Genomic DNA, 26,907 nt, shown 5'->3' with positions numbered 1-26,907 from the left:
AAAAGAAAGAACATAAGAGAAACATTTGCCAAACCTTCGACAGTGATGGTCGTTTCAAGATTTATGGCGAACATTCGAAAATATCAGGAACTGTATGGTTGGTAAGGACTAAATTGGGTAAAATAAAAAGTGAATATATTTTTACAGGTACCCAGCAAAATAAATTGGAAGTAGTCCAATGTAGACTAGTTCTTTCACGGCATGTTTTGATGCAGTTCAAACGGAGTCGTGAAAGAGGCACTCCATTCCTTACATTTTAACCGCATTCGGATGCGATACAATGAACGACATACTTTCCTCACATTTTAACAGCATCTGGATGCAGTTCAATCGGAGTCGTGAAAAAGACAATCCAATTCCATACATTTTAACAGCATTTGGATGCGATCCAACGATTGACATCCATTTCTCACATATAAATTGCATCCGGATGCAGTTCAAGGGAGTTGTGAAAAAGGCACTCCGTTCGATACATTTTACAAGCATTTGCTTAGTGATCCCTAGCAAGCAAGCCAATTTTATTTTTTTTATGGGTCGATTCCGTATTGCGACGCGAGTCGTGTCGCGTTGCCAGTTTCAAATTTTCCATTACGTATGGCAAAAGTCGCTTGACGACGTCAAATTCTGTCGCCATAAAGTTCATTGTCCGGCGACAACAAATTAGCTGTCGCCGTGCATTTTTACAAACGAATAAAAACGAAAAATTGAAACGTAAGTAACATTTTCATTTATTTTAAGTGAATTTATTTAATATTATATACGTTTTTTGGCGTTTCAGTACTTATATTGAAATGCTGCTTGAAAAAATGAAAGCCCACCCAAACGTAGCTCGTGGAGTCAGACTTTTTGGCGAAACTAAAGCCACTTTTGATGAGGTGTGGAAGGATGTTGCGGAGCAATTAAATAGTTGTGTGTACACCAGATGAAAGGCACAGAGTATGGACTCATTTTAAATCCAAACTAAAGAAAAAAATGTCTCAAAATAAGAACATTACAGCTACAGGAGGTGGACCATCACAAGAAATATCTTTGTCGTCGATGGAGCAAGCGGTAGCAGACTTACTGCAAATTAATATGGTTTCAAATCCTGCAGGTGCGATCTACGGAATTAAAGAGACATGGGATGATAATAACAGTGAAATTGGACAATCTGCTGAGGTAGAAAATGAAAACCCTCAAAATGAAGTAGAAATTGACAACGTACTTGCCAACAAAACGTTTAAACTAAAATATCCTTTTCTATTCAGATATAAATGGCGAACATCTTCCTTTGGTCCCATTATGTGTACGTGTGTTCCGTCAATGCATCCGACAACGCCCAGGAAATTTGTTTTTGAATAAAAATAGTTTTTATTTTGACGCTTTTCCTCTTCTGTTAGTTCCAAAACAATCAAAATTTTACACTGTTTTTCCTCAATTATCTTCACAACTTCACTTAATACCTTTGACAATGTGGGCTGGGCCATCCCGAGGTTAAAGTCATTGCCATGGGATTTTTGAAAGCTTCCTTCTCCAAAAAATCTTAAAGGAACACACACTTTAAGGAGTGGCTGTATTGCTATTGATCTGTGGGTTTTTTTAAGTCATTTTAATGCCTCTACTATATAAATAACAGCGTCTTTTGGAAGCCGAAAATAGGCTTTAAACCTAAAAAATTACCAATTATTTTGATGAATGTTGGAAACCAAACATACTCACAATACTGATGGCAATTCTAAAGGATTCGATTTATCTCTTAAGTGTCGCCTGATAGATGATACGTTAACTATATTTTCTTCACTATCATCAAAAAATGGTTCCACTGAGCTTATCATTTTAGAAAACTATTACTTTTGTGTACAACTTGCTCTGATATTTTTTTCTGATTTATTCAAATCAAAACAAAAAACGCTCCGCTACATCACCGATAACTTGTTATCGACGATTATTTTCTATCGCTTTACGTAGTACAATTTTTAAATTTTGTCGCAGAGACGATTGACGACGCGACATGAGAGGGTTAAAGCTTTATTCACCAATCCCGAATGGGCACAAAAAAATCAGCATGTGATTTGCCACGCAATTTCATAATTTCTTTTTATACCGCTGCTTCTTATACAAAAACAGGTTGTTGAAAGTGTATTTCAAAGTTTATTAAATAATCAAAAAATGTACTTGCTCAGCATACGAAGCACGTCTGCTTTCAAACGATTTAATCTCTTAAAATGATACTTTTTAAGATGGTTTTCGGTCATTCATTCCCAGTTGTTTGGTAGGTAGGTGCTTATCAAAATGTCAATACAACATGTCCGAAAATGAACAAACTAAATAACGACCATTAGAGCTAAGAAATTGCTGAGGGAAAATGTTGAAAATAAAACACAAGACTATGAGTGACGTACAAAAAGAACAACAGCAACAAAGTATTGCCAAGTGCAGCATACGACAGCTTGCGTTGGAGGTTTGTTTGGTTTAGTTTAGTTGATGTCAGCAACATCTGAACTATTCCTTTGACAATAATATGCAATGTTCTTTAGCATATAACTAAAACGACCCAAAACAACTCAAATGAAGGATGCAATACATTCTTAGATAAGAGCATACGTAGGTAGTTTGGCAAATTTCTGAAAAATATGGGTTTATTTAGATGGAAATTCTTCTGCGACTAAATCCAAAAGTACCGAATTTCTGGTCTTTATAGCCATCACAAACGACTATCGCATATAACGACATATGGCTTATAACGACGTGTTTTTGCAAAATAGTTGACTTTTTCTATCGGTTATAACGACGAAGCGTACCACAAAGTTACTGCTCACTAACCACTTAAAACTTGAGTAACAGTTTTCGTAAATCTGAAACCCAGTTCATGTGGGTGGTCTGACTTAAGCAGGAATTACTCACCCCATAAACTTTATAATCGCGACAAAACATTTGTATTTTTCTATATAAACCCATTCAAAGCTTTAATTTAAGGATGAAACAAGGTCTTATATTAAATTTAGTAAAGTTAGGGATGAAACAAGGTCTTATATTAAATTTAGTAAAGACCGACTAACACGGTCTAAATCTAAAAATCACCATATCGCTTATAACGACTATCGCTTACCGAATTTCGTCGGTCCCTTGATCGTCGTTATACGCGATTTCGACTATTCTACTTTGCTGGGGTGACAATGCACCCACCCACCATCATATCTTTTCTTAAACATTAAAATATTATGTATCTTTCGGCTAAATCCCTCGCATCCTGTAAAAAGAATGTTTTATTACGATATTAGAAACAGAACCGTCGACTTATACAAATAAATCAATGGTACGATTCTATTCGTTTTTATTGTACAACAAATTTCTGAATGAAGAAGCGACTGTGTTTGTGGTGTTCGGGTGTATAAATGTACATATTTTGTCCTGCTTTTTAAAAATATAAACAAGTATAACACACAACTGGATATGAGTACATAGTACATTATATGTACATGTATGTATTTTCAATTTAAATGCAATATGTTGTACGTTGTAGTATGACTTACCTTAGTTGGATAAATATGCTTGGAATCGCCAACTGACAGTTTGATATAATCCTCAGCATGTTTAACTCCCGTAGCATCCTTTAAACTTATGGCAATCATGTTGCTCGTTTCACGTGGCAGATTTATCTAAAATGTACACAACAACAACAAATATAAATATGATTTACTATAATTTCACAGAGAAGAACAAGAATAAAAACAAATAGGATAGAACAACAACATGTTTCTAACAAATAACTCAACAACAAAATCCTCTGAAGATATTAAATGAAAAACTACAACAGCAAAAACACATTGTGCATGTGATGAATCCAAGGGGAATAAATGTCCTGTTACCATCACTGACAGTATTCTAGTATAACGGACCATTTAATATGTTGTGGCTTTAAAAGGACAGACGACTTGTGGAAAATGAATCGGATATGATATTCCCCCACTGCGATCTACATTCACATCCTTTGGAACTTTTAATATTACCTTATGACTGACCCAAACACACACATGTACACAGAAACAACCATCTCAACCAGCCCCTACCCTAAACACATACATAACTAAGGACGAAGAAAGATAAAAAAATAAAGAAAACCATAGCCAAGTGGGATTATGTTGCGACGTAACGCATTGCATTTTTATTTTGTAACCGAGCAAGGGCTTTGATAGCCGTGGTGACACACCATCGTCATTACCCATCGGCCAACCACTCGCCACTACACCTAGTTCCGTAAAATGTATATGTCCTGTGTGTCATCGTCAGTGACAAAAAGAAAAGTAAACAGTAGATTTACGCAGAAAGCATTTGCCACCAACTATATGGACTATTTATTCGGAGCTGTTGTTATGCATCTTTGTTGTCGTAGTATCCCCCATTTGGTGGCAGATTTCCTGCTGCGCGATAGTGGTATGCCAAAACCAAGTCTATGTGGTAATTTTGCCATAGAAGAGAAAATAAAAACTTTATAGCAAATACAACCATGACTGAGATTCTAAGACGCTTATTGCGGAACTTTGTTTTTTTATCTCCTTAGTTTTTTCATCTCACTCTAACGTTGGTTTGGGGAAAGTTTCTTGCACAAGTTTTGCTAGTTTTAAGACCAGGTTTACGTGCGGTCAGTATAGTTGAAAAGTTGTGGCCAAAATGCGGTCACTGTATCAAAGATTTTACGCAAACGTATTTGCGCAATGAAATATGTACAGTAATGGCCTAAAGAAAATCCTCGTGTATTAGCAGGCTTTAGAAATAAATGTGCAATATTGGATGGAATCATATTCAATAGAAATTTCGTACAGTTCAAGGCATAACGAAGAATTGATTTTAGTTGTTGTTTTTTACATGAATTTAGTTCACTTTAATTCACATCCTGCAGATAGTTGGTACTATGGGCGGATTTGGGAAGGGCGTGTTCTCTACCCCGTTTGGTAATAAAAACGTATGTTATACCCTAGACAGACGGCAGCGTTAATTTGCATTAACTGCCTTAATTCAAATTAATTCGTGCATCATCCACATTCTTACCCCCAGTTTTTGTAAAAATTTTTATTCTTCTCACACGAATTGTCAAATTTTGTAGATCGATTTACTCGCTTTAGCGCAAATGTAGAGCGCTGATTTTTAAATGAGGAATCCTTAATGATATATGGAACGGGTATACGAAAAATTAGATGTGTATGTCATCTGGGGGCTGAGCTATGAATGCCTAAATTATTACGAATATAGACGAACGAACAAAAATATGTTACAAAAACTGGGGGTTAATGCATAAAATCAAAGGAAATATAAAGTGAATTTAGCAATTTCAATATGGCAATGCTGTTGAAAATCAATTGTCTTTTGTCAAATTTCCATGTTTAAGAAAATAAAAAAGGAAAAAAATCAGCAATTTTCGCGTTTCTTCAAAATAAGTAGTGGTCTTTCGCGAGTAGAATAGCAGTTAATCGTTTTTCACGCCTTCTAACAAATCTCTTTTTAAATTTTTTATTTTCACAAAAAATGTCATTACCCACCATACCAATTCTATAGAAAATTATATCTTCTTCAAATGTTTCTTAAAGTTTTGCAATATTTTTATAATATTAAAAAAAACTCAAAAATATCGCGAATAAATTAAATTTATTTTTGCTTCATCGTGGTGAAAAGGTCAATGGTAGAAAGTGTATTTGTTTCGCATATTTTGGCGAACTTTTGTCAAGCTTTATGAAATGGTCTGCTGGGTACAAACAAACAACACAAACAACTGTTTCATAAATGCAGAAACTATCGTCTGTCAGGGTGAAAAATTAATTCAAATTAGGACATTTTTAATGCAAATTAACTCTGCCGTCTGTCTAGGGTTTTATAATATTAGTATCATATATTATTATTATTTGTAAAGGGTCAGACCACTTCCCCGAAAAATGGAAATTTTAAAGCGGAACATTATTCGTGAACTGCTGATGTGAAAAAAGGATACTCCAATTTATTCTAGAATATTCACTAGAGTTATGACTTTTTTACAACCTCGTATCGCTGTATCATAGTTTGATGAGTTTTTACCTAACCCTGCGTTTACAAATGCCAGTATTGGCAAGACAATAGCAAAAATACAAACCTTTTTCACAAATACATTTATAATTTTTTAAATACGTATAGAGAAAAGTATGAATGTATAGGTGAAAATGGTTTATAACTTTGCTATTGTTTTGCCAATACTGTCCGTGTGTAAACGCCTAGTTAGATTAGATAAAATCTTAAAATCTATTAAGGCGACTCGGTAAAAAAAGCTCACGCACAAGGTCATTTGAAAATTTTTTTTATCAGGCATGTCACAGATTCCGATCGGAATGGTTTCAATTCCGTAATTTCATTTTGATCGTTTTTGTTTTAGATTCTTCAGATTTCGATCGATTTAGTGAATTCCGAAAGTCTTATTATTTAGTATAAATATGGCAACATTAGAGGAATCAAAAGAAACAGAACAAAAACATAAAAAACATATGATTAGAAAACACCGTTGAAGTGGGAATTGTGAAAATATTTGCTCGGTTCCAGAACTTGCAAGAAGCTACTATTTTTTACTACGATAGCATTTTTTCCTTTAAGTTATCGGAAAAAATAGTAAAAATTAGTAGATTCTTGCATGTTCTGGAACAGACCAATTGTGTTTAAAGAAACCTTTTTTGTGCGAAAAGAAAGTTAATTTTTTTTTGGTTTTTCAATTTTTCTATTGTTTACGTAATTGAGGCTCAAAAAATCAAAATAACCTTGAAAAAATACATCGTTTGAGTTCTTTCTTTTTTGTTTTCTTCTAGCATTGCTTTAATTTATCATTCGTAATGCCAGATTGTTTTGTTTTTACAAATGTTCTTGCGAAAATATTATGTGACAATACTTAATTAATAATTGGTTTCGTTGATTGATAACACTGTGATACAAATGTTGACAAAATTTTTTTGCAGGGGTTCTGATGCATAAATTCAGTTTTATGGGAGTCCATAGAAGACGAAAACACCCTTGGTTTCTTTGGGTCACTTCGGGTTTTGATTTTATAACGGTAAATGTAGTGAAAAATGGGCTTTCTTGGATTTTCAACTTTAAACGAACATTACTTCTTTTTTCCACAACCGATTTGCACAACCTATTTTTTATTGGAAACGGGAGAATAATATCTTTCGGACAAGCCCTAGATTTTTAAAATCGGTTAACAAATGGCTAAGTAGTAGTGGTTTAAGTGTGACAAAAACGCATTAAATACAGTAAAATGTTTTTCCTTGTGCTCTAGGCTGCGTAAACGATACCTAACGGTACATTTATTTACTGTTAGCAAGTAGGAAATTTAGTTGGCTTTCCAAAATGGGGAAAACCAACGAAATCGGTTGAAAAATGAATGCGTTATGGCATTTTTTGTGTTTTAACTTTTTGGTTTTTTTCATATTTCCCTTTATAAAAGATTGGAACCTTAGCATGTATGATTTTAATTGTGATTATCCTGCTTTACAATTACGCACAAGGTACTCATCTTTTATAAAGGAAAATATGAAAAAAACCAAAAAGTTAAAACGCAAAAAATGCCATAACGCATTCATTTTTCAACCGATTTTGTTGGTTTTTCCCATTTAGGAAAGCCAACTAAATTTCCTACTTGCTAACAGTAAATAATTGTACCGTTAGGTATCGTTTACGCAGCCTAGAGCACAAGGAAAAACATTTTACTGTTTTTTAATGCGTTTTTGTCACACTTAAACCACAATTACTTAGCCATTTGTTAACCGATTTTAAAAATCTATGGCTTGTTCGAAAGACATTATTCTCCCGTTTCCAATAAAAAATGAGGTGTGCAAATCGGTTGTGGAAAAAAGAAGTAATGTTCGTTTAAAGTTGAAAATCCCAGAAAGCCCATTTTTCACTATATTTACCGTTATAAAATCAAAACCCGAAGTGACCCAAAGAAACCAAGGGTATTTTCGTCTTCTATGGACTCCCACAAAACCGAATTTATGCATTAGAACCCCTGCAAATTTTCACTGTAGCACAGTGTAATTAATGAAAATGTGAGATTTTGTATATAAAATGATAAAAAATATGGAATTAAATGTGATTTTGTTAATAAAATAATATTTGTATTATTTTTAAGTGTTTTTGGAGTATTTCAAAGTGAAATGTTTCCAAACCAAGAGAAACCAAAAGTGGTTTCATTCCGAAAAAAATTTCGTTTTTCGGGTTCTGAAGAAGTTAAATATGGAATCAATTCCACTTTCGATCGGAATTCGTTTCTGTGACATGCCTGATAATATCAATTAAGTGTTTTTTTTTTTTTCAATATTTAGGCCCATACCTATATACGGACGTATACCCAGTGCGTGTGTGGTGAAAAAAGTAGAACACATGTATTTTTATGAGAACTATCGAAATACGTCAAGCGTATACTTTTTGTAAGTTGAAAAAGTTTAACTTTGACAGAACGTTATTGTTTGTGTGTGTATGTGAAATACAATTCATTGCAAAGGAAAATGTTATTTGTAAGCATAAGGTCATTCATTCGTGCAACAGGAAAAATTTGTTTGGGATGTTCTTTTTTTTCAGAAAATTGTTTTCAAAATTTTTTTTCAATGTAATTTCCGCGTAACCTTTTTGAATACTTAAATAGAACAAATGATTTATAAGCAATTAATAGGCAAAAGCTTTATTCTTACTACAGGAAATCATTTTTGAGAAAATTTTTCCATTCTTGAGGGGAACCTTATTCAAATTATAAGTCCTGTAGGCCTATTCTGCTACCTTTAACAACTATCGATATTATTTAAATTTCTAGCCTAAGCTGTAACTTTTAACAACTATCAATATTGTTTAAATGAAATTGTTGTAAAATAAACAATGAGTTAAGTTGTTAAAAAAACCTGTGGTAGAACTTTACGACTACTAAAAACATCGTTAATTACAGAAGTTATAAACACTTTATTTTACCGATTTTTGTCGGTAACTCAAAAAATGTGTTAGAGAATCGCACTACAGGGTACCTATTCTGTAACTTTTTAACAACTTTAGTCATTGTTTATTTTACAACAATTTCATTTGTTTGTTTTGTAGTTGTTACAAAAACAAAAGGAATTTTAACAACTTTTCAATCGATAAAAGTTACAGAATAGGCCTACAGTAGTGGAATTCTGTTACGCATTTTTGAGTTACAGCAAAAATCGTTAAAATTAAAAAGCAAAATTATGAATGAAAAGTGTCCATAAAAGTTAACAGCACTGTTTCTATCGGTAGAACTTAACGACAACATTCTTTTGGTTGTTAACTAATCGACAAATTTCGTTTATTACTGAAATTATAAGCATTTTAATTTTACCGATGAGTTACAGAATTCCACTATCGTTTTCAAAAGTTTATACATATATATTTTTTTTAAATAACGGTCCTGTCATGTCAGCAATGCAAAGCCATTCCAAGAGTTTTCGGAAAAAAGTTCCAATTTTATAATTTTTAGATGAGAATCGATATTTAATATTCGTTTAAAAATAAATCTTTATTCTTTTCACAAACAGTTTGTTGAAACGTACTGTAATATTTTTTGCAAAACATGGATATTTTCAGGTAAACACAAAAGAAAAAACTATGCTGCAGGATTTCTCAAGAAGAAAAATGAACTACTCTTTTTTATATTCTGCTTTAGGTAGAGCAAACAGTATTGAACTTTAGCACAACCCTGATGACACATCTGTTACAATAAATTGGTATGCCGTTGAATGTGTTCCAGTAGGAGATTACAAGTTTAAATATGACATAACATAATCTTTCTTTTAAACTTTGCTATCAGCACAGCACGCCTCTACCGCAACAAGACTAATTAGAAATGTATCACAACTAGCCAAACCCCCTCTCACTTTCTATCCGTAAAAGTTCTTCATACCACGGAGCTGTGTGTATCGCTTTGGGTAACTAACAAAACTTTTCACACATATGCACATACATAGATGATTTCTTAGTTAACTTACCGCAACTGTTAAATTATTGCCAATTTGAACATCCACAATATCCTTATGAGATAAATCATATTTCAAGCCGTTGACATCTTCGATATTGTGCGAAAATTCATTGCCTAAATTGTCATGCAATGAAACTTTTAACACAAAATTCATGCCACGTGGAATTTTCTCTTCGGTATTCTTTAGTTTGATTGTGGGATATACCAGCGCAGCCATAATGTATTGAACATTCTTAACCTCGATACCAATGGCTAAAGTTTGATCAAATGTTTTCGCCTTTTTATGGTCCATGTGCAAGCAAAAAGAAAAAAAGAGCAAAACAAAAACAGGTGAGAATGGTCAATGGTTGGATTTCGCTTTGGTTTTGGGTGTTTGCCCTTGGTACATATACATACAATGACTAAATCTCTGCCCAAAGTCTCTTGTGTCCGTACAATACCATCTGGTGTCACTTTAACAATAGCATTACTATCACTGGACAGTCTGTAGAGAACATCGTCCAAGTTCGCTTTCAACTGAATGGAGCTACGTGGTGCCAGCAAAATTGTATCGGTGGTTATGTGTTTTGGGGATTCCAGTTCAAGTTGTTTGAAAACTAAATTGAAATATAAATAAAAACAAATGATAAGAAAACAATGCATTGACATAGAGCAGAGCTACTTTGTTCTTCACTTACCAACTACTTCAACAAATGTAGAAATTTTCTGTCCTCCCGGTAATTGAACTGATGCCTGAATTTTTGCTTTGCCAGGATTTAAAGCCTTAATGCGAACGGATATTAAATCTGTGTCAGAATATTCAATGCCTGAAAGACAATTCATGAATCAGTTAAATTATTTCATGGTATAACGTTAATAAAAGGATGTGTGAATAGATTTTTTCAATGATATTAAATATTGTAGTATTAATCGGAAAAATAACATATGCTTAACTTCAGTTTTCATTAGCGGGTGTCTGCTTGCATTTCTCACGCTTTATTTCCTGGGCTACGACGCACATAGGTAGATATTAAGTAATTAGGCGGCCAAAAGTCCAAAATTCTAAATACTAGCTAGGCACAAAATTTTGAATTCTAGGTATAGTAAACACTTCCGCGAATTACCCCCACCACCTTTTTTTTTAAACTATACGTCACCGATTCCGTGCAGTTAGACGCAATTTGATTGTTGACTTGATACGTATTTCTATTTGGGCGCCCAAATTATATAAAATTTTGCAATACGCATATATTTTTATTTTAAGTTGTGTAGTGAAGTGAAAGTGATAGTGATTCCTATAGCTCAAGTAAGCTTCTATTAAATAAATAATAGTTTTATCTTTAATTTTTAACTTTCGTTATATTTCTTTTTCACAGAAAAAAATTTAATTTTTTTAATTTCAAAAGCAATTTTGTTATGGATCAGGATTCGTCCGGGTCATATTTTTTTGTTTATTGAATACGTTACATATTCAGCTTTTCTATTCTTCTTCTTTATTTGCCAATTCGGTTTTCGAATTATAGGCGACCAAAATAATATTACAAAAAATCATTATTTGCTTAGGATATTATAATTTTACATATTTTTCAGGATCTCTGCAAAGGCATCTTTGTCTCTAGCATTTAAAGTCTTCCAGAATCCCGAATTCCCGTCCATACTTGGATATTGTCTAGCCATATAGTTTCTTTTCTGCCTCTTTCAGCTCAGCCAGCAATAGTTGTCCGTAGTATATTTTGTAGCAATTTGTATTTGGGGTTTCTCATAATGTGCCCCAGGTAGCTGTCTTCCTTCTCTTTATCAAATCAATCAACTCCCTCTCGCAGTGCATTTTTCTCAGGATTTCGGCATTAGGTATGAAATCAGTCCATGATATTTTCAGTACGCGCCTATATATCCAGATTTCGAATGCCTCCAATCTTTTTATGTCTGCTGATTTTAAAGTCCATGTTTCTACAGCATTTAGCAAAACTGACCAAACATATGTTTTTATAAATCGTTTACTCCGGAAATAACAAAAATCATAGAAATGGTGTGGGCGTAATAGTAAAAAATAGAATAGCGAAGTGTATAAGTGGTTTTGTTCCGAAATCTGACAGAACAATGCTATTACAAATAGAAGCCAAGCCAATAAACATCAATATCATACAAGTTTATGCACCCACAGCAGATAAAAGCAATGAAGATATCGAAGCCTTCTATACAGAAATCGAAGACTTAATGAGAATGACAAAACACCATGAAATCACGATAATACAGGGCGATTTCAATGCCAAAGTGGGTAATGATGTAGTACATGGTGTTACTGGACAATATGGACTGGGTGAAAGGAACGATAGAGGCGACCGGCTAATTAATTTCTGCCAAGAATATAAAATTCTGGGGCCTAATTCTCGCATACGTGATCGAGTTATTTCGATCGATATTTTCAGTATTTGGATTACGGCATCCGTTGTCGAATATACTTTCGAGTGGAATCTTGCGAGTTTTTGCCCGCCGCACATCTGCTGTCGAAATAATTATTTTTGTGGCAAAAACGAACTTTAATGAAACATTTAGCAATAAAACCAATCAAAATCAGATACTAATGGCTTTTTCCAATAAAAAGAGTAAAAAAAAACTAGACAAAATGGGACTGTTTCTTAAAAAATAAAAATATATTTTCCAATGTCAGAATGCGATTATTATATTTTTGCATAGTGGAATTTATTGCGGGTCACTATTACTTTTAATTTTTCACAATTTTCTATTATTTTATACAATTTCCATGTTTTCATTTCACGAGAAACTTGCCGCACAATAACTTGTTTGTTTGTAATATTTTGTGTTTACCATATTTTTCACCGTTCGATAACCGCATGTATCGATAACTTTTTTAAATAATTTCGATCGTATAAGGGATCGTTCGTAATTTGTCTTCGAACAAAAACTCGCTCGATAACGGATGCGAGAATTAGGCCCCTGGTAACAAACACGATCCCAGCAAAATTTTATGGAAGTGGTTCCATGAGATGCCATGATTTCACTGGATCTTTTGCATTGGTTCAAATGAAGTCGTGAAAGATCCGATCTTTTCATCAGCATTTGAACACATTCGAAGGAAGTCGTGAAAGATCCGATCGTTTCATCAGCATTTAAACCAATTCAAAGGAAGTCGTGATAGATCCGATCTTTTCCTTAGCATTTGAACCCATTCCATCGATCCAATAGAGATGAATTTTGTGTTTTTATTTTTACACGTGTATATGGCGAAAAACAAAAATGTTTTACAATCGAGGAATCCGAGTTTCACCCATTCAGAATTCGCGATCTGTTAACATATTCTATATAATATGATATACATTCTTTAAAATGAAGTGTTTTAGGAGGAATCCCATAAGGTCGACCATTAAAATTAATTTACTTGAAAGCTGTGTTGGCATCAGTGTAGAAAAATAGGTAAAAATGGGTTGAAGCCAACAAGTTTCCTTATGCTCCCTTCCGATTTCTGGCTTATCCTTACATTTTATAGACATATGCCCATTGATAGACTCAAAGAATACTTCATGGGCAATATGATACTAGTGTATCATTTTTCGATACATCCACTGCATCCACCTAAAATTTATGCTGACATTTTGAAGCCGGAATTTCGGGGTTTTTTGAATTTTTTTAATAATTCGGACGCGCAACAAGATAATATTGAAAACTCATAATAGGATTATAGAACTCGTGATTTTACGTCGTTTAATGCATATCTCATGAGTGTGCTCCTAACAGCATCCTAGTAATTGGAGTCTAAAGGCCAATATTTGATGCGTGAATTTTTTCTAAAAAAACATATTTTTTGCGTTTAAAATTTACAAGTGCCAGTCAATTTCCTTTGTACCCCGCGTGAATTTAGTTTTTTTACGCGACGGATCTAATGAGTCCTTCCGAGATCGAATCCATCCACTAAAACCGCGGATATAGATACCCTGAAAATAGGAAAATCAGCAAAAATTTATTTTTACAAATCCGCGTACTAAACCGCGATTTTCTTTGAAATTTTTTACGTAAATGGAATCTTTTACACGCGATTATAATATTTGCGAAAACGCGTGTCATAAATTACAGAAATTCGCGAGTACTATGGGGTTTTTACCAAAAATAGAATGTGGAGGCACATCCGCCGCTCTTGAAGAATCTGTTTGAAATATGTGTATATAGACGCATTTTTGATGGGTGCTACTGAAACCGGATGCGCATCAAAATCCTATGCAAATTGCGCGATTTTTACCCACTTTAAGGTTTTTTGCATTGTGTGATGCAACTGGCGGCACACTTTGACCGCTGAGTGAAACATCGAAATATGCATAAATATTGAAAGAGATTGATTCGCTGTATCCAAAAACGGATGCGCATCAAGTGATTTTAACTAATTCGCGAATAATAGGCTTTTTAATTTCCACATTTTTTCAATGATTGTAATTTCAATATTACTGTTAATTTCCTATCCTTATAAGTTATCACAGTAAGCAAATAAGCTTTCACGATGGTAAACGATATTTCTTGATGAAATTTTAGCAGTACACATTAATTATTGTATGGGACTTTAGCGAAATAGTTTGAGAACTCCCAAATATTTTTTCTAATTTTTCGAATCAAACCAAAAAATATATTTGCAACAATATTTTCCAACAATAAGTTTTTCTCTTTTGTTGTTGCTATAATATGCAATTTATGTACCTAATCTCTATAAATTTGGTATCATATTTTTCTACGCATTGTCTTGATTCCGCATATATTCTTTAATTTATTTTTTGAGGGTTTGTACGGATTCTGGGACAGGATAATTTGGATGTACTTCAAAAATTTTTAATTATTGGTTGCTTTTCCGCGAAAATAATAATAAATTGAATAACTATTTAAACATCTACGAGTAGATATGGAATGCTGTTAACGATTTATGCATACATTTTCTCATAACAACAAAAAATATATTTTTAAATATTTGTTCTTTATTTGAGAATAAAAACCGCTATAACTTTTGCGCGCATTGGCCAATTTCGTGAACGCGAGCAGTTTTGAAACCGGATTTTTTTCCTTTACCTCTATACCAAAAATCGTAGATGTGCTCGCAAAAAATTTTTTTAATTTTTTTCAAATGGAATTGTAAAGGAATTTTGTTATTCGCCATATATTCTACAACTACAAAATTTACCAAGTTTGGATGAGAAATTGGAGTGTTTAGAAAACCACTTGCTATTGTCTTGCGGAGACTCTGTGGAAAGAAAAAAGAACCTTAATAGTTTCTTGGATACTCAATATCCATATCAGTTACCTAACATGGATAACCTTAGTATGCCGTTTCTCAGAACTGAAGACATTTCAAAGGGTTTATGCTGCCTTAAACCTATAAAAAGTCCAGGTCCTGATGGCATACCTAGTATAATACTTAAAAATTGCCATAATTCCTTATCTACACCATTAACTTTTCTTTTTAATTATTCCCTGAAATTTGGTTATTTCCCAACATTTTGGAAAAAATCTTACTTGGTACCTCTTCATAAATCTGGCAGCTTGTCCGACGTATCCAATTATAGAGGAATTGCAAAACTGAGTGCAATTCCGAAGTTATTTGAAAAACTCATCACGGATGTAATCTCTTACAAAGTACATCATATTTTAAGCCCTTATCAACATGGTTTCCGCAGTGGCTTATCCACCGTTACGAACCTAGTTCAATATACCTCAAAGGTCATTAAAGGATTTACTCAGCAGAAGCAAACTGACACAATCTATACTGATTTCAGTAAAGCGTTCGATAGAGTCAATCATAAATTATTAATATACAAATTAAACCGAATCGGTTTCAGTAAAATCCTATTATCTTGGATCTCGTCTTACTTGCAAGGCAGGTCACAAGTTGTTTTATTTGAGGATTGTCATTCCAAATCAATAAATGTACCATCAGGTGTTCCTCAAGGGAGTCATCTGGGCCCTGTCTTGTTTTTATTATTTGTAAATGATTTACCGTTGTCAATAAAAAATTCTGAACTACTTATGTATGCAGATGATGTTAAAATTTTTATAACACACAAGTCTGTAGAATATTTACAATTACTGCAGGAGGATTTAAATAGATTCTCCCGGTGGTGCGCTATTAATAACATGGATTTAAATTTAAAGAAATGTAAACATATGTGTTTCTCTAGAACCTCACCTCTAACATATGATTTCCGGATAAATGAATCTACTCTAATATCTGTGGATTCCTTTGTTGATCTAGGTGTCCTATTGGACCCCAAACTAAATTTCAATAATCATATTATAACAATGGTTAATAAAGCAAATGGAGTTTTAGGATTCATTAAGCGTTGGGCAAAGGAATTTTCTGATCCCTATGTCACCAAGCAATTATTTGTCTCACTTGTCAGACCTATACTTGAATATGGTTCTGTTGTATGGGATCCCTATTATTCGAAATATTCTGATAAAATTGAATCTGTGCAAAAACAATTCTTACTTTTTGCTTTAAGAGGCTTTCATTGGAATAGTGATTTCATCTTGCCCTCATATACGAGCAGGCTTAAGTTAATCAGATTACCAACATTAAAAAGTAGACGTGTAATGTTCAATACAATTATGGTACAAAAAATTTTGAATGGCAATATACTTTCAGATTTCCTTATTTCTTCAATCAAAATAAATGTTCCTATCAGATTCAGTAGATATTATCGTTTCTGTAACACTGATTCTCATCGCACTAATTATGCACTAAGCGAACCTGTCTGCAGAATGTGTGATGAATTTAATTCTTTATATTTTATTGTAGATTTTGGTGTAGATATCAATATTATCAAGTCTAGAATAATTTCATATCTTAATACTTAGAATATACCTAACATTATAAAATATACTAGCTGTTAAAGAATATTCTGTAGCTGGTATTCAATGCCAACTTTTTATCCCGTCATACTCCGGATCATGACGTGTACGCGATCCCTACGTAATGGGGAGGTCGCCCCCACGGTTCGGAAGGGGTGGGAAAGTGTGGCGTTGGGAACGTTCGAAAAAAAAAAAAAAAAAGCATAAATTTTCCTAAAAATAAATAAAATAAATAAATTGTAAAGGAATTTTGTTATTCGCCATATATTCTTTTATTTATCTAAATATGTACGTTTAAAGCAATGTAAGATTTATTATGCTAGGAAGTCCCAATCATTGAGCTAAAAGTAGAGTTGGACTGCACTCTTTGGTATTAGTCGTGATCCTTTACGTGCCTGAGGTTACAAGTTTTTACCCGCAAAGTGTTTCCTTACTTTTAAATGCATACAATTTATATGAGAGCAGTTCACCACTTTTACCATTTTTGCAACAATTACCATTTTTAAAAGTAAAGGAACAGACCAATTATAAAAGTTCTTTGCCTGCTCTTGAGAACCCTGCTCAACAAGTCGAATTGTAGATCCCTACAAAACAACAAACATTTCCAAAACGATGTAAAATAAAATTCACGAAATAGTAATCTGCAGTTGGAGTCAATGTCGAAATGTGCACTGCACTGATGGGAAGTAAAATCCTTTTGTAAGCTGAATCAAAACCTGTTGCGGGGGAAGTAAACTCTGTTGCGTGCAGCGGCGGTGTTTAGACTGCAACAGCTGGGACGGCCGGAAGTCAAGTTTCTCACTTAAATTTACAACCTGTCGCTTGCCAAACACATCGTTCCCGAAGTCTGGAAAATAGGCCAGCTACTGAAGCCCGAAAAGGATGCCAGCAAAGGTGAATCTTACAAACCGATTTCGCTTTTGTCGCCCGTAGCAAGGACTTTGTGGCTATAGTTCTTCCAGCATCAGAAATAACTTTCCAGTTGCCGATCAATAGCATAGGATCCGTAAGCAGCACAACAACTGCGCTGAAGGCCATCTCCATATTAGCAGAGGACTCACTCAGAGCAAGCCGTGCTCATAATCTAGAAAGAGAAGTCTAACGTTACAAGAGGGAACTTCTAGATCAACGAGCCTTTCAACCAGGTTTAAGTAGCATTCACACGAATGCAGTCGCATGCAGTAAACAGTTATCGTGTGAATGCGGTCCTTGGAGAACATCCAACATCTATCGCAGCTGAGAAGCGCCAGCTGTCAGGACAAACCAGAGTAGTTTTGGGTCAATATGCTCGGGATGGTGCAGCCGTCAAAATTCCTATAGGGCAAGTACTCATGACACCGTGGAAAACATCTGCCCAGCATACAGCACAGGCCCCCACGACACACACATTAAACCTATGCTTCTACGTAGGTTTCATGCTGCTACAACAACGACACACTGCTCCTTTTCAATTGCTCTACCAATCCTGCTAAGAAACTTAAGTTTGCAGCTTTGTGGTTACAAACCATATAAATAGCGAAATAGCCACATTCTTACGACTGATAGACCCAGAGTCAGATTAAGCAGAATAATGAGAATACAAACATATTAACTACTGTTACAACAACGAGAACAAACTGCAATTATAGATGTTAACTTTATGATGATAAATAAATTATAGTTATTTCATTAATTACTTTGAATTAATAAAATAAAAAAATGAAAATCATTTTTTAATACAGCATTTTCCATTTTCCGAACAAGACGTGAAAATTACATGCCAAAGGGTTGGTGAAAATTACATGCCAAAGATTAGTGAAAATGCTATTCTTGGGAATTGGTTAAGATGTCATGCCAAAGGATTGGTATAGATGCCATGCCAAAGAATTATTGAAGATGCCATTCCATCGAGTTAGTAAATATGACATGCTTAGGATCTGAAAATGAATTGCATCTTTTGGGGGTCACGCTCTTGTAAAAAGAATGAGTGAAGATGCTGAAAAAATGACATTTCATTTCACTTGCACCCATTCTTGAATAGCATCTTTGGTATCGAACATTTTGCTGGGATGTTCTGCCTACCTAAAAGAAGGCTTTATACCTCGAAATCCCCCCAGGACAGAGAGGGAAATATAGTCAGAAATCAAATAGCTTTTCTATAAAGAAAACAATAGCCGCCGAATCCCGCATATTTTTTAATTACAGCAGTTCAAAGTATTTTGTAAAAAAAAAAATAAAAAACCATTTTTTTATTTTATGTTTTTTGTTAACTATGGAGATACCTAGTTCGTCGGGGGTGAAAATAGTGACCCGTAAAGCTAAAAGCTCATAAATTTGAAGACGTTTTTATGAAAAACAACCAGAAGTGGCTGGAAGGCACTTTTGAAATACCAGTGTATTCGCTTAATCAACCAGGTCGTCCGAGCAAATCATTTTCGGATTCGAGTGAACGAAGCAAGAGAAGAAAAACTGAGGAAATTCGATCAAATGTTGATGAAATGATTATACATGCCGTATTGCAAACGAATGGAAAAAGAACTGCCTCAAAATTGCTCAAAGAAATGGGAAAACCACCAGCAAAGGCTAGTAAATATAGAAAAGCTTATTCCAAGACCAATGAAACAATTCCTCCTTTGACCCCGTTCCAAGCACTCAAAATGTTCGTAGAAGCTGATCTAACAAGACGACAATATGAAATAATAAGGGCAACTAATCCAAAGCATTACCCTTGTTACGACCTTTTGTTGAAAGCAAAACAAGAATGCTACCCACCAAAGACGGCATTGCGAGTAACGGCTACCAGCGCAGAAATTAATTTACAATGCCTAATGGATCATACTATTCAACGGTTATCAATCTACCTGGAAGAAGTGTTATCAACCCTTAACGAAATTGAAAGAAATTCATTAACGGTAATTTATAAATGGGGGTGTGACGGGCACAACAAGCACGGTACAAACAAAAATTCTCGGAAGACGCCGAATCCGATGCTAGTATATTTTTGAGTTCTTTCAACAACCAACACGACCTCAACTACTACACACTTGTAATGCACACACATACAAAAAGAGTTCATCGGCCCCACAGCATGACTGATAGGTGAGTGGAGGCCTTTAAGTTCATTCATTTTTTGATGAAAATTTGAAGTCTTCGGTTGCGGATTGAATGCTTTGCTACACGCTTATCAAGCACACACCTACATAAGGAGTTCATCGGTTGGACAAGCCAATCTGATAGTTTTAGACCGCTTTACACATGTTGATTAATAAAATAAACTAAAAAAGTAGCTAAATTTCGCTAAAAATGTTCTTAAAATTGACAAACAGGAGAACAATTCATTGTTTGTACTGTCGACTAAAGAATTGCAGAAATCACAATTTTTCAGTCTTACACGGTATTCCTGGAATAGTCAGAGTACGTAAAAATACTTTAAATAAAATTTCCAATCGTTTCGTTTCGTATTTTCCATAGGAACAATACAAAACGAAACATAACCCTCGTTGGCCGAGCTCGCTGTTTAGTTTCGTTTTGTTTACATTCGTGAGTACGAACAAAACGAAAAGCGAAAAGTACTCAACTCCAAAAGAGCAGATAGAAAACGGAATAGTACTAAACACATGTGAATAAATCAAAAACGTTTGGTGGTTGATAAAATTCACTGTGTTCACTGTGGTATGATGGTGCTAACTTATAGGGTTGTTAAGCAATCACATGTGTGTGTGTGTCTGAGTGTGCCATTGACAATACGCACGGCAAACGTTTCCCAAAAATACTTGTCGTTTCGGTGGTGAATGAAACAACTCGGCAAAGCATAGCCGAAGTTACATTACAGCAATCGTACAGTTTCCATCTTTATACATTGAAAAGTTTGTGTTTTTGTTTTGGTTGTGAGAATGAAACGATACAGAGAAGCTAAAAAGTTTGTGGCTTTGTGTGATTGGTACGGGAATCGTTTTGTTTGTTTCCGTTCATTGGGAATAGTTGATCCTATAGGCTTGTCCAGCCGATGAACCCCTTCTGTACGTGTGTGCTTGATAAGTGTCTAGCAAAGCATTCAATCAACCATCAATCTGCAACCGAAATCTTAAAATTTTCCTCTAAAAATGAATGAACTTAAATTTTATCATTTCTTCACAAATACAAAAAAATAACTTTTTTTCAAAATTCCTTTTAGACAATTTTCATCAGATTGACTGAGTTTCATTTTGAAAATCAATCCCGTTTTGATTTTCCTCAATCCATAAAATTCAGGCACACATTCTCATATTTTGAAAAATGTACACATACTACTACAAATATTGACATCAAACCCACCCAGCAAACCAATCGTACCAATATCGTAACGAAATCGGAACAAAATTCGGACGTTATGTCCGATATCTGATCCGAAATCGTAACGATATCTTAACGAAAGTTGTATGAAGTGGTTGACATAATTTCGGAACGAAATGTCGGAGCGAAATCGGATTGATATCGGTCAGAATTCGCAACGAAATCGGAAGAAAATCCTTGGGAAATTCGGAATTCGAATTTTTTCCTTCCTAAATATTTCTGAAATAAACACAAAGATGTAATTTTTCTGAACAATTTTGGAATAATTTCGTATGATTATCGAAGGAAAAATTTTTTCTCTGATGCCTCTTTTTTATTGATAAATTTTCTTTGTTTTTTTTTTATTGGAAGATTATAATTTCAAAGATATCTAATGATTTTCACTGTTCTTATCATTTTGTAGTTATAGTAGAACAATGTAAACTTTGTGTACCAATATGTTGAGTCTATCAGCACTAGCTTGAATTATTATATGTTGCATTTATATTTAAAATATTTAAAAAATGTATATGCGAATTTTATAACCAACCATTTTATTTTTCGACAACAAACTAAAATGTTGCTTGTTAGATATATACAAAAGGTGGTTGTTGTGCGAAGGGAAATTTGTTTCCGACATATCGATCCGAATTCGTAACGATATCGGAAGAAAAACATTAGCATATTCGAAGGGAAATTTACTTCCGACATTTTCTCCGAAATCGGAACGAAATCTGAACGAATTCCACTACGAAAAATCGTATAGAAATCGATACGAAATCTGAACGATTTTGCTTTCGAAATTGTTCCGATATGTCGGACATCCGACATTTGGTTTGCTGGGCAGTTGTTCAATAAATAGCAATTGTCTACTTTGGCATAGTTATGTAACTAGTTACTCATTGATCCTAGTTACTTTACACACAAAAATGGCGCACAAAATATCCTATAGCTAGCTTTTGTCACTGGAAATAGGATTCCCTGCCTATCATGTCAATTCACTAGTTACAGACTACCGATGGATAGTCAATCCCACGGCAGCGGGTTCTTACGTACCGGATTGACCCGAAACCAAAAGTGTTTCGGCCAGCGGCTGCCAACCCAGCATTATATGCTGCTACAACAACAACAACAACCGATGGATAGTGTGATCGACAATGTTTCTCTCTTGTAATCTCTTTTCAACATTATTTCTTTTTTTAAACAAAATATAAAAAAATGTTCTGTCATATTGATTATTTGTTGTGCAAAAAATTAAGATGCCAAAGAAGAACGTGTTACGAGCTAAATTTAAGAAGAATATTTATAATATATCTGTGGTAAGTATTGATATCTATCTGGATGGAATACATTATCGCGTCATTTCATTAAACTTGTATATATTTTATTTCAGGAACTTTTGAATGCTCTGAAGGACACACGAGAAAAACATTCCAAGGACCAAATAAATATAAGTCGCTGTATGAAGTAGTAACGCTCTAGCTCCAGTATCAAGGATCAAGATGGACCTGTCATATCCATAAGTATACAAGATTTTATTGTCATTTGTAAAATTTTTGCACACCATGCAATAAAATAAAGTGTGGCTAATGCATACATATATGCATTTACCCATTTATCTGACTTCAACTTACTAGTAATTTTGGCTATAATTTCAGACTACCGAATTGACTGGTTACTGGTAATGCAATGAAGGGACATGTGGTTTTCCGAAGACTATCGAATTGACTGGTTTCTGGTAATGCAATGAAGAGACAATTGCCTTCACACGACTATCGAATTGGGTGGTTACTGGTAATATAGTGAGGAGACAATAGACCCCTTCCTATGACATCCCCATGTTAAATTCACCAGTCTATAGATTGGGTGGTAACTAGGAGTGTTTACCAGCAGCCAGCAAAATTGCTAGTTATTCCCTAGTTACCCGAACAACTGGGAAATTTGATAGTGTATAGGCCGCTTAAAATTTTTTTATTTCTTCACAAGCACAATGTTTTGTTTTTTCAAAATTTCTTTTTGAAAACTTTGTAAATAATCCATATTCATCGGACTGACTGGGTTTCATTTTGAAAATCAAAACTAGTTTGATTTTCCCCAATCAATAAAATTCAGACACACATTCTCATATTTAAAAAAATTTACACATACTACTACCAATATTGACATCAAAATTTTATAGTGTATGCCCCACTTAATATATCGTAAGCTTACCTCCCCTGCAAACATTTTCTATCGTCTAAGAATGATTCGCAATTCTCCTGGGCGATTAATTTTTCGCAGGCGATATCGCCTAAAAATTTTCAGAGTACCACCAACCTAAAGGAAGTGTTTATGCAATGCGAATCGCGACCAAGATTCGCTGACGAATCATATGGAATATCTTAAGAAGAAAATATAAAGAAAAAGTTAAAGGATATTTATTTTTCATTCTTCTTTGATTTTTGTTTCTTCCATTTGTTGTCTTTGATTTTTAACCTATTTGTTTTCTTTTCTGATTTGTTATAATTTTTAATTATTCCTTATGTTGCAGTGCTTGTATACTGGTTCCATTCACTTTCTTCATTCCACTTGGCAAAACCCGGACATGTGTTGTGTTTGTCAATACTCATACGTGTCATTTATATCAATGTTATGTAGAATGTGTATTAAGGCCCCCACTCATTAGTCAGTCTGACTGCCAGCATTTATGGTAGTATGTGTAAATTTTTGAAATTTTGAGAATGTATGTGTGAGTTTTTCAAGACTGATGAAAATCAAAATAGTTTTGATTTCAAAATGAACCCCCACATCAGTCTGCGTGAATTGTGTTTATTTTGAAATTGTCAATAAATAATTTTGAAAAACAGAAAATAATGTTAGTGTTGGAACACAAAAAACGTAGAATTCATTCATTTTTGGAGGAGAAATTATAGATTTTTCCTCCAAAAATGAATGAATTCTACGTTTTTTGTGTTCCAACACCAACATTATTTTCTGTTTTTTAAAATTATTTATTGACAATCTGAAAATAAACACAATTCACCCAGACTGATGGGGGTTCATTTTGAATTCAAAACTATTTTGATTTTCATCAGTCTTGGAAAACTCACACATACATTCGCAAAATTTCAAAAATTCACACATACTACTATAAATGCTGGCAGTCAGACTGACTAATGAGTAGGGACCTTTATATGGAACCAAATCAAAAATTTTAGTGACAATCGCGTGATCGGGGTTCGGGCACTCACTTATCAGTCTGCCCGACAGCATTTATGATAGTTTGTATTTTCCAAAAGTTGAGAATGTATATGTGAGTTTTTGAAGACTGATGAAAATCAAAATAGTTTTGATTTCAAAATGAACCCCCATCAGTCTGGGTGAATTGTGTTAATTTTCAAACTGTCAATAAACAATTTATAATGCCGGGCATACACTATGGCAGGGACGAGCTTCTTTGCTTAGATCGTATAGTGAGGGCGCCCACTGAGTTGTTTTTGCATTTGCTTCTCTCTCTCACGTACAGTGTAAATAAATGAAAACAAACAAAAACATAATGTGGTTGTTGCTTTTTTCACTCATACGTTCATACATGTCTTCGCTTTGGTTGTATTTCTGTGGTCGTCGCTGCACTATGGTCATGCAGGACAGCTACCGATGAACCCTTGTGTACGTGTGTGATTGAATAGTGTGTGGCATTCCTTCAATCCATATTCCAAATATGATGAATTATCCTCCTAAACTCGATTTTGGGTTGAAGTATCCTATCCCAATTTTTTAAATTTCCTCACAAATAATATTTGTTGTTTTTAAAAATTCTTTCTTGGTATCTTTACTAAATCAAAACTATTTTGATTTCAATCCTGCTTAAAATACTCACACATACATTGACAAAAACTTCAAAATTTACCAATACTATTACAAATGCTGTCGTGCGTGTCCACAGTGTATGGGATACTTAATGTTGGTGTAGGAACACAAAAAACGTAGAATTCATTCATTCATTTTTGGAGGTGAAACTCGAGATGTTTAGACTTGACTGATGGTTCGTGCTACACACTTGTCAGTCACACATACAGAAAGGCTTCATCGGACTGACGGCACAGACTGATAAATGAATGGGGGCCTTAATATATTATTCGCCTGCACAATAAGCGAAACATAATACAAATTCGCGGAAAGATCGCCGAGATGCATAGCAGGAGATTCGTTGTAGCGATTGATAATAAACATTAATTGTAGAGAATCGTCTACGAATGGCAAATTACTCGCGTGGGTGAATTTTGTATAAAAATTCGCTAAACGATCGCCGGAAAGAAGCGCAGAAGAATAATCTGATAAAAAATCGTCCAAATGTTTGCAGGGTCGGTCTTATAAACGTCCCGGAATTGATTAAATAAATTTCGGAATGTCATATTCCAATTGTGTTTTTCCCATTCTTCATTAACGTAGTTTATTAGGTCGGTCCTATAAGTGGACGACATTTTCCCGACTTTTTTTCTTAGGTGGACCCATACATTTTGATGGGGTTAATATCTGAACTTTGGCATGTGGTATCGATAACATTGGTGCATTTATATAACAACCAAGTCCAACATAAATAAGTTTTATGCTTAGGGTCGTTGTCTTGGTAGTATTTATATTGCAACCCAGTTGTTCAATAAATGACAATAGTCTACTCTGACATAGTTATGTAACTAGTTACACATTGATCCTAGTTACTTTACACCCCCATACCAAGTGCGAATATTATTCGAATGTCCGGCACAACTTTCGAAAACGATATCACTGTCGAAGGATTGGCAAATGTTTTCGGGTGTACACAAGCACGTTGTTCTTTTGTTCGTCAAAAGTTTAAAAACGATATCATATTCGGACATTTTGCGAATGTTTTTTCTTCACAAGAAAAATTGTTTCGAGAAACATTTTTTACTTCGGAAATTTTTTACGTTTTAAAAAATAATTTTATGTAGATCGTGAAAAATTCCCATTTGCATTTTTCAAATATTTTCGATATAAATGCTACTTATAATATTAACAAGAAGTGATGATAAACACGACATATAGCTTGGTTACAAATACAAGACAACAATGTTTATAAACTGTTACACGCATTGAATCGCAAACATTACAAAGAAGAAAAGGTACATAACAGAAAAATCAAGAGACGTCAGATAAAGTTAAACATGTCATAAAATCGAAACTCCGCCAAAAATGCTTTTTCGGCACTATCGTAAAAACTATCATCTTTCATTCGCTAATAATATTATTAACGATATTCGAATTCGAAGGTTTTCCTGCCACAAACTGAGCGACGAACGAATCGTTTTTAATTCGTTCTCGAGTGTCGTTTTCGAACAAAATATCCGCAAAACTGTCGAAAAACATTCGAAAACGGATCGTTTGCGATAGCAATGGTATGGGGGGCACCCAAAAATGTCACACAAATAGCCTATAGCTTGCTTTTGTCACTTGAAATGGGCTTCCCTTCCTATGATTTCAATTCTCTACGGCTGGATAGCGGAATATACAATGTTTTTCTCTCGAAATCTCTTTCCAACATAATTTCTCTTTTTGAAAACAAAATAAAATATTTGTTTTGTCATTTTTTTAATTTAATTTAATTTTTATTTGACAAACACAGTAACCTAGCCCATAGGGCCATGAGCGGTTCCAAAAACAGCTATACAATAACTACTCTCAGATACTTATATCTAACAATATTTCTTAGCATATCATGAATAGAATTAAACATAAATAAAAGCAAAAGCATACACTAGCGGTCATCTGAATAGGTTTGAATTTTTTTCTTTTTATATGTTAAGGTATCTTCTGATGTG

General features: G+C 34.1%; 1 protein-coding gene across 1 annotated transcript in view; it reads right to left on the bottom strand.

The window, feature by feature from the left end:
* Gp210 (nucleoporin 210) overlaps positions 1–26,907 on the bottom strand; it is a 246,615-nt gene that overhangs the window by 204,947 nt on the left and 14,761 nt on the right. The window contains exons 12-15 of the mRNA XM_073992963.1: positions 10,651–10,779; positions 10,370–10,569; positions 9,984–10,250; positions 3,513–3,638 (exon numbers count right to left, since the gene is read on the bottom strand). Coding sequence (XP_073849064.1) covers positions 3,513–3,638; positions 9,984–10,250; positions 10,370–10,569; positions 10,651–10,779 — 722 coding nt within the window. The remainder of the gene's footprint in view (positions 1–3,512; positions 3,639–9,983; positions 10,251–10,369; positions 10,570–10,650; positions 10,780–26,907) is intronic.

This window comes from Musca autumnalis, unplaced genomic scaffold (assembly GCF_047663935.1).
Source record: "Musca autumnalis isolate F117 unplaced genomic scaffold, ASM4766393v1 scaffold_5, whole genome shotgun sequence".
In the NCBI taxonomy this organism is placed as follows: Eukaryota; Metazoa; Arthropoda; class Insecta; order Diptera; family Muscidae; genus Musca; species Musca autumnalis.
The sequence above is the reverse complement of the archived record's forward strand: the minus strand, read 5'-3'. Positions and strand labels throughout refer to the sequence as shown.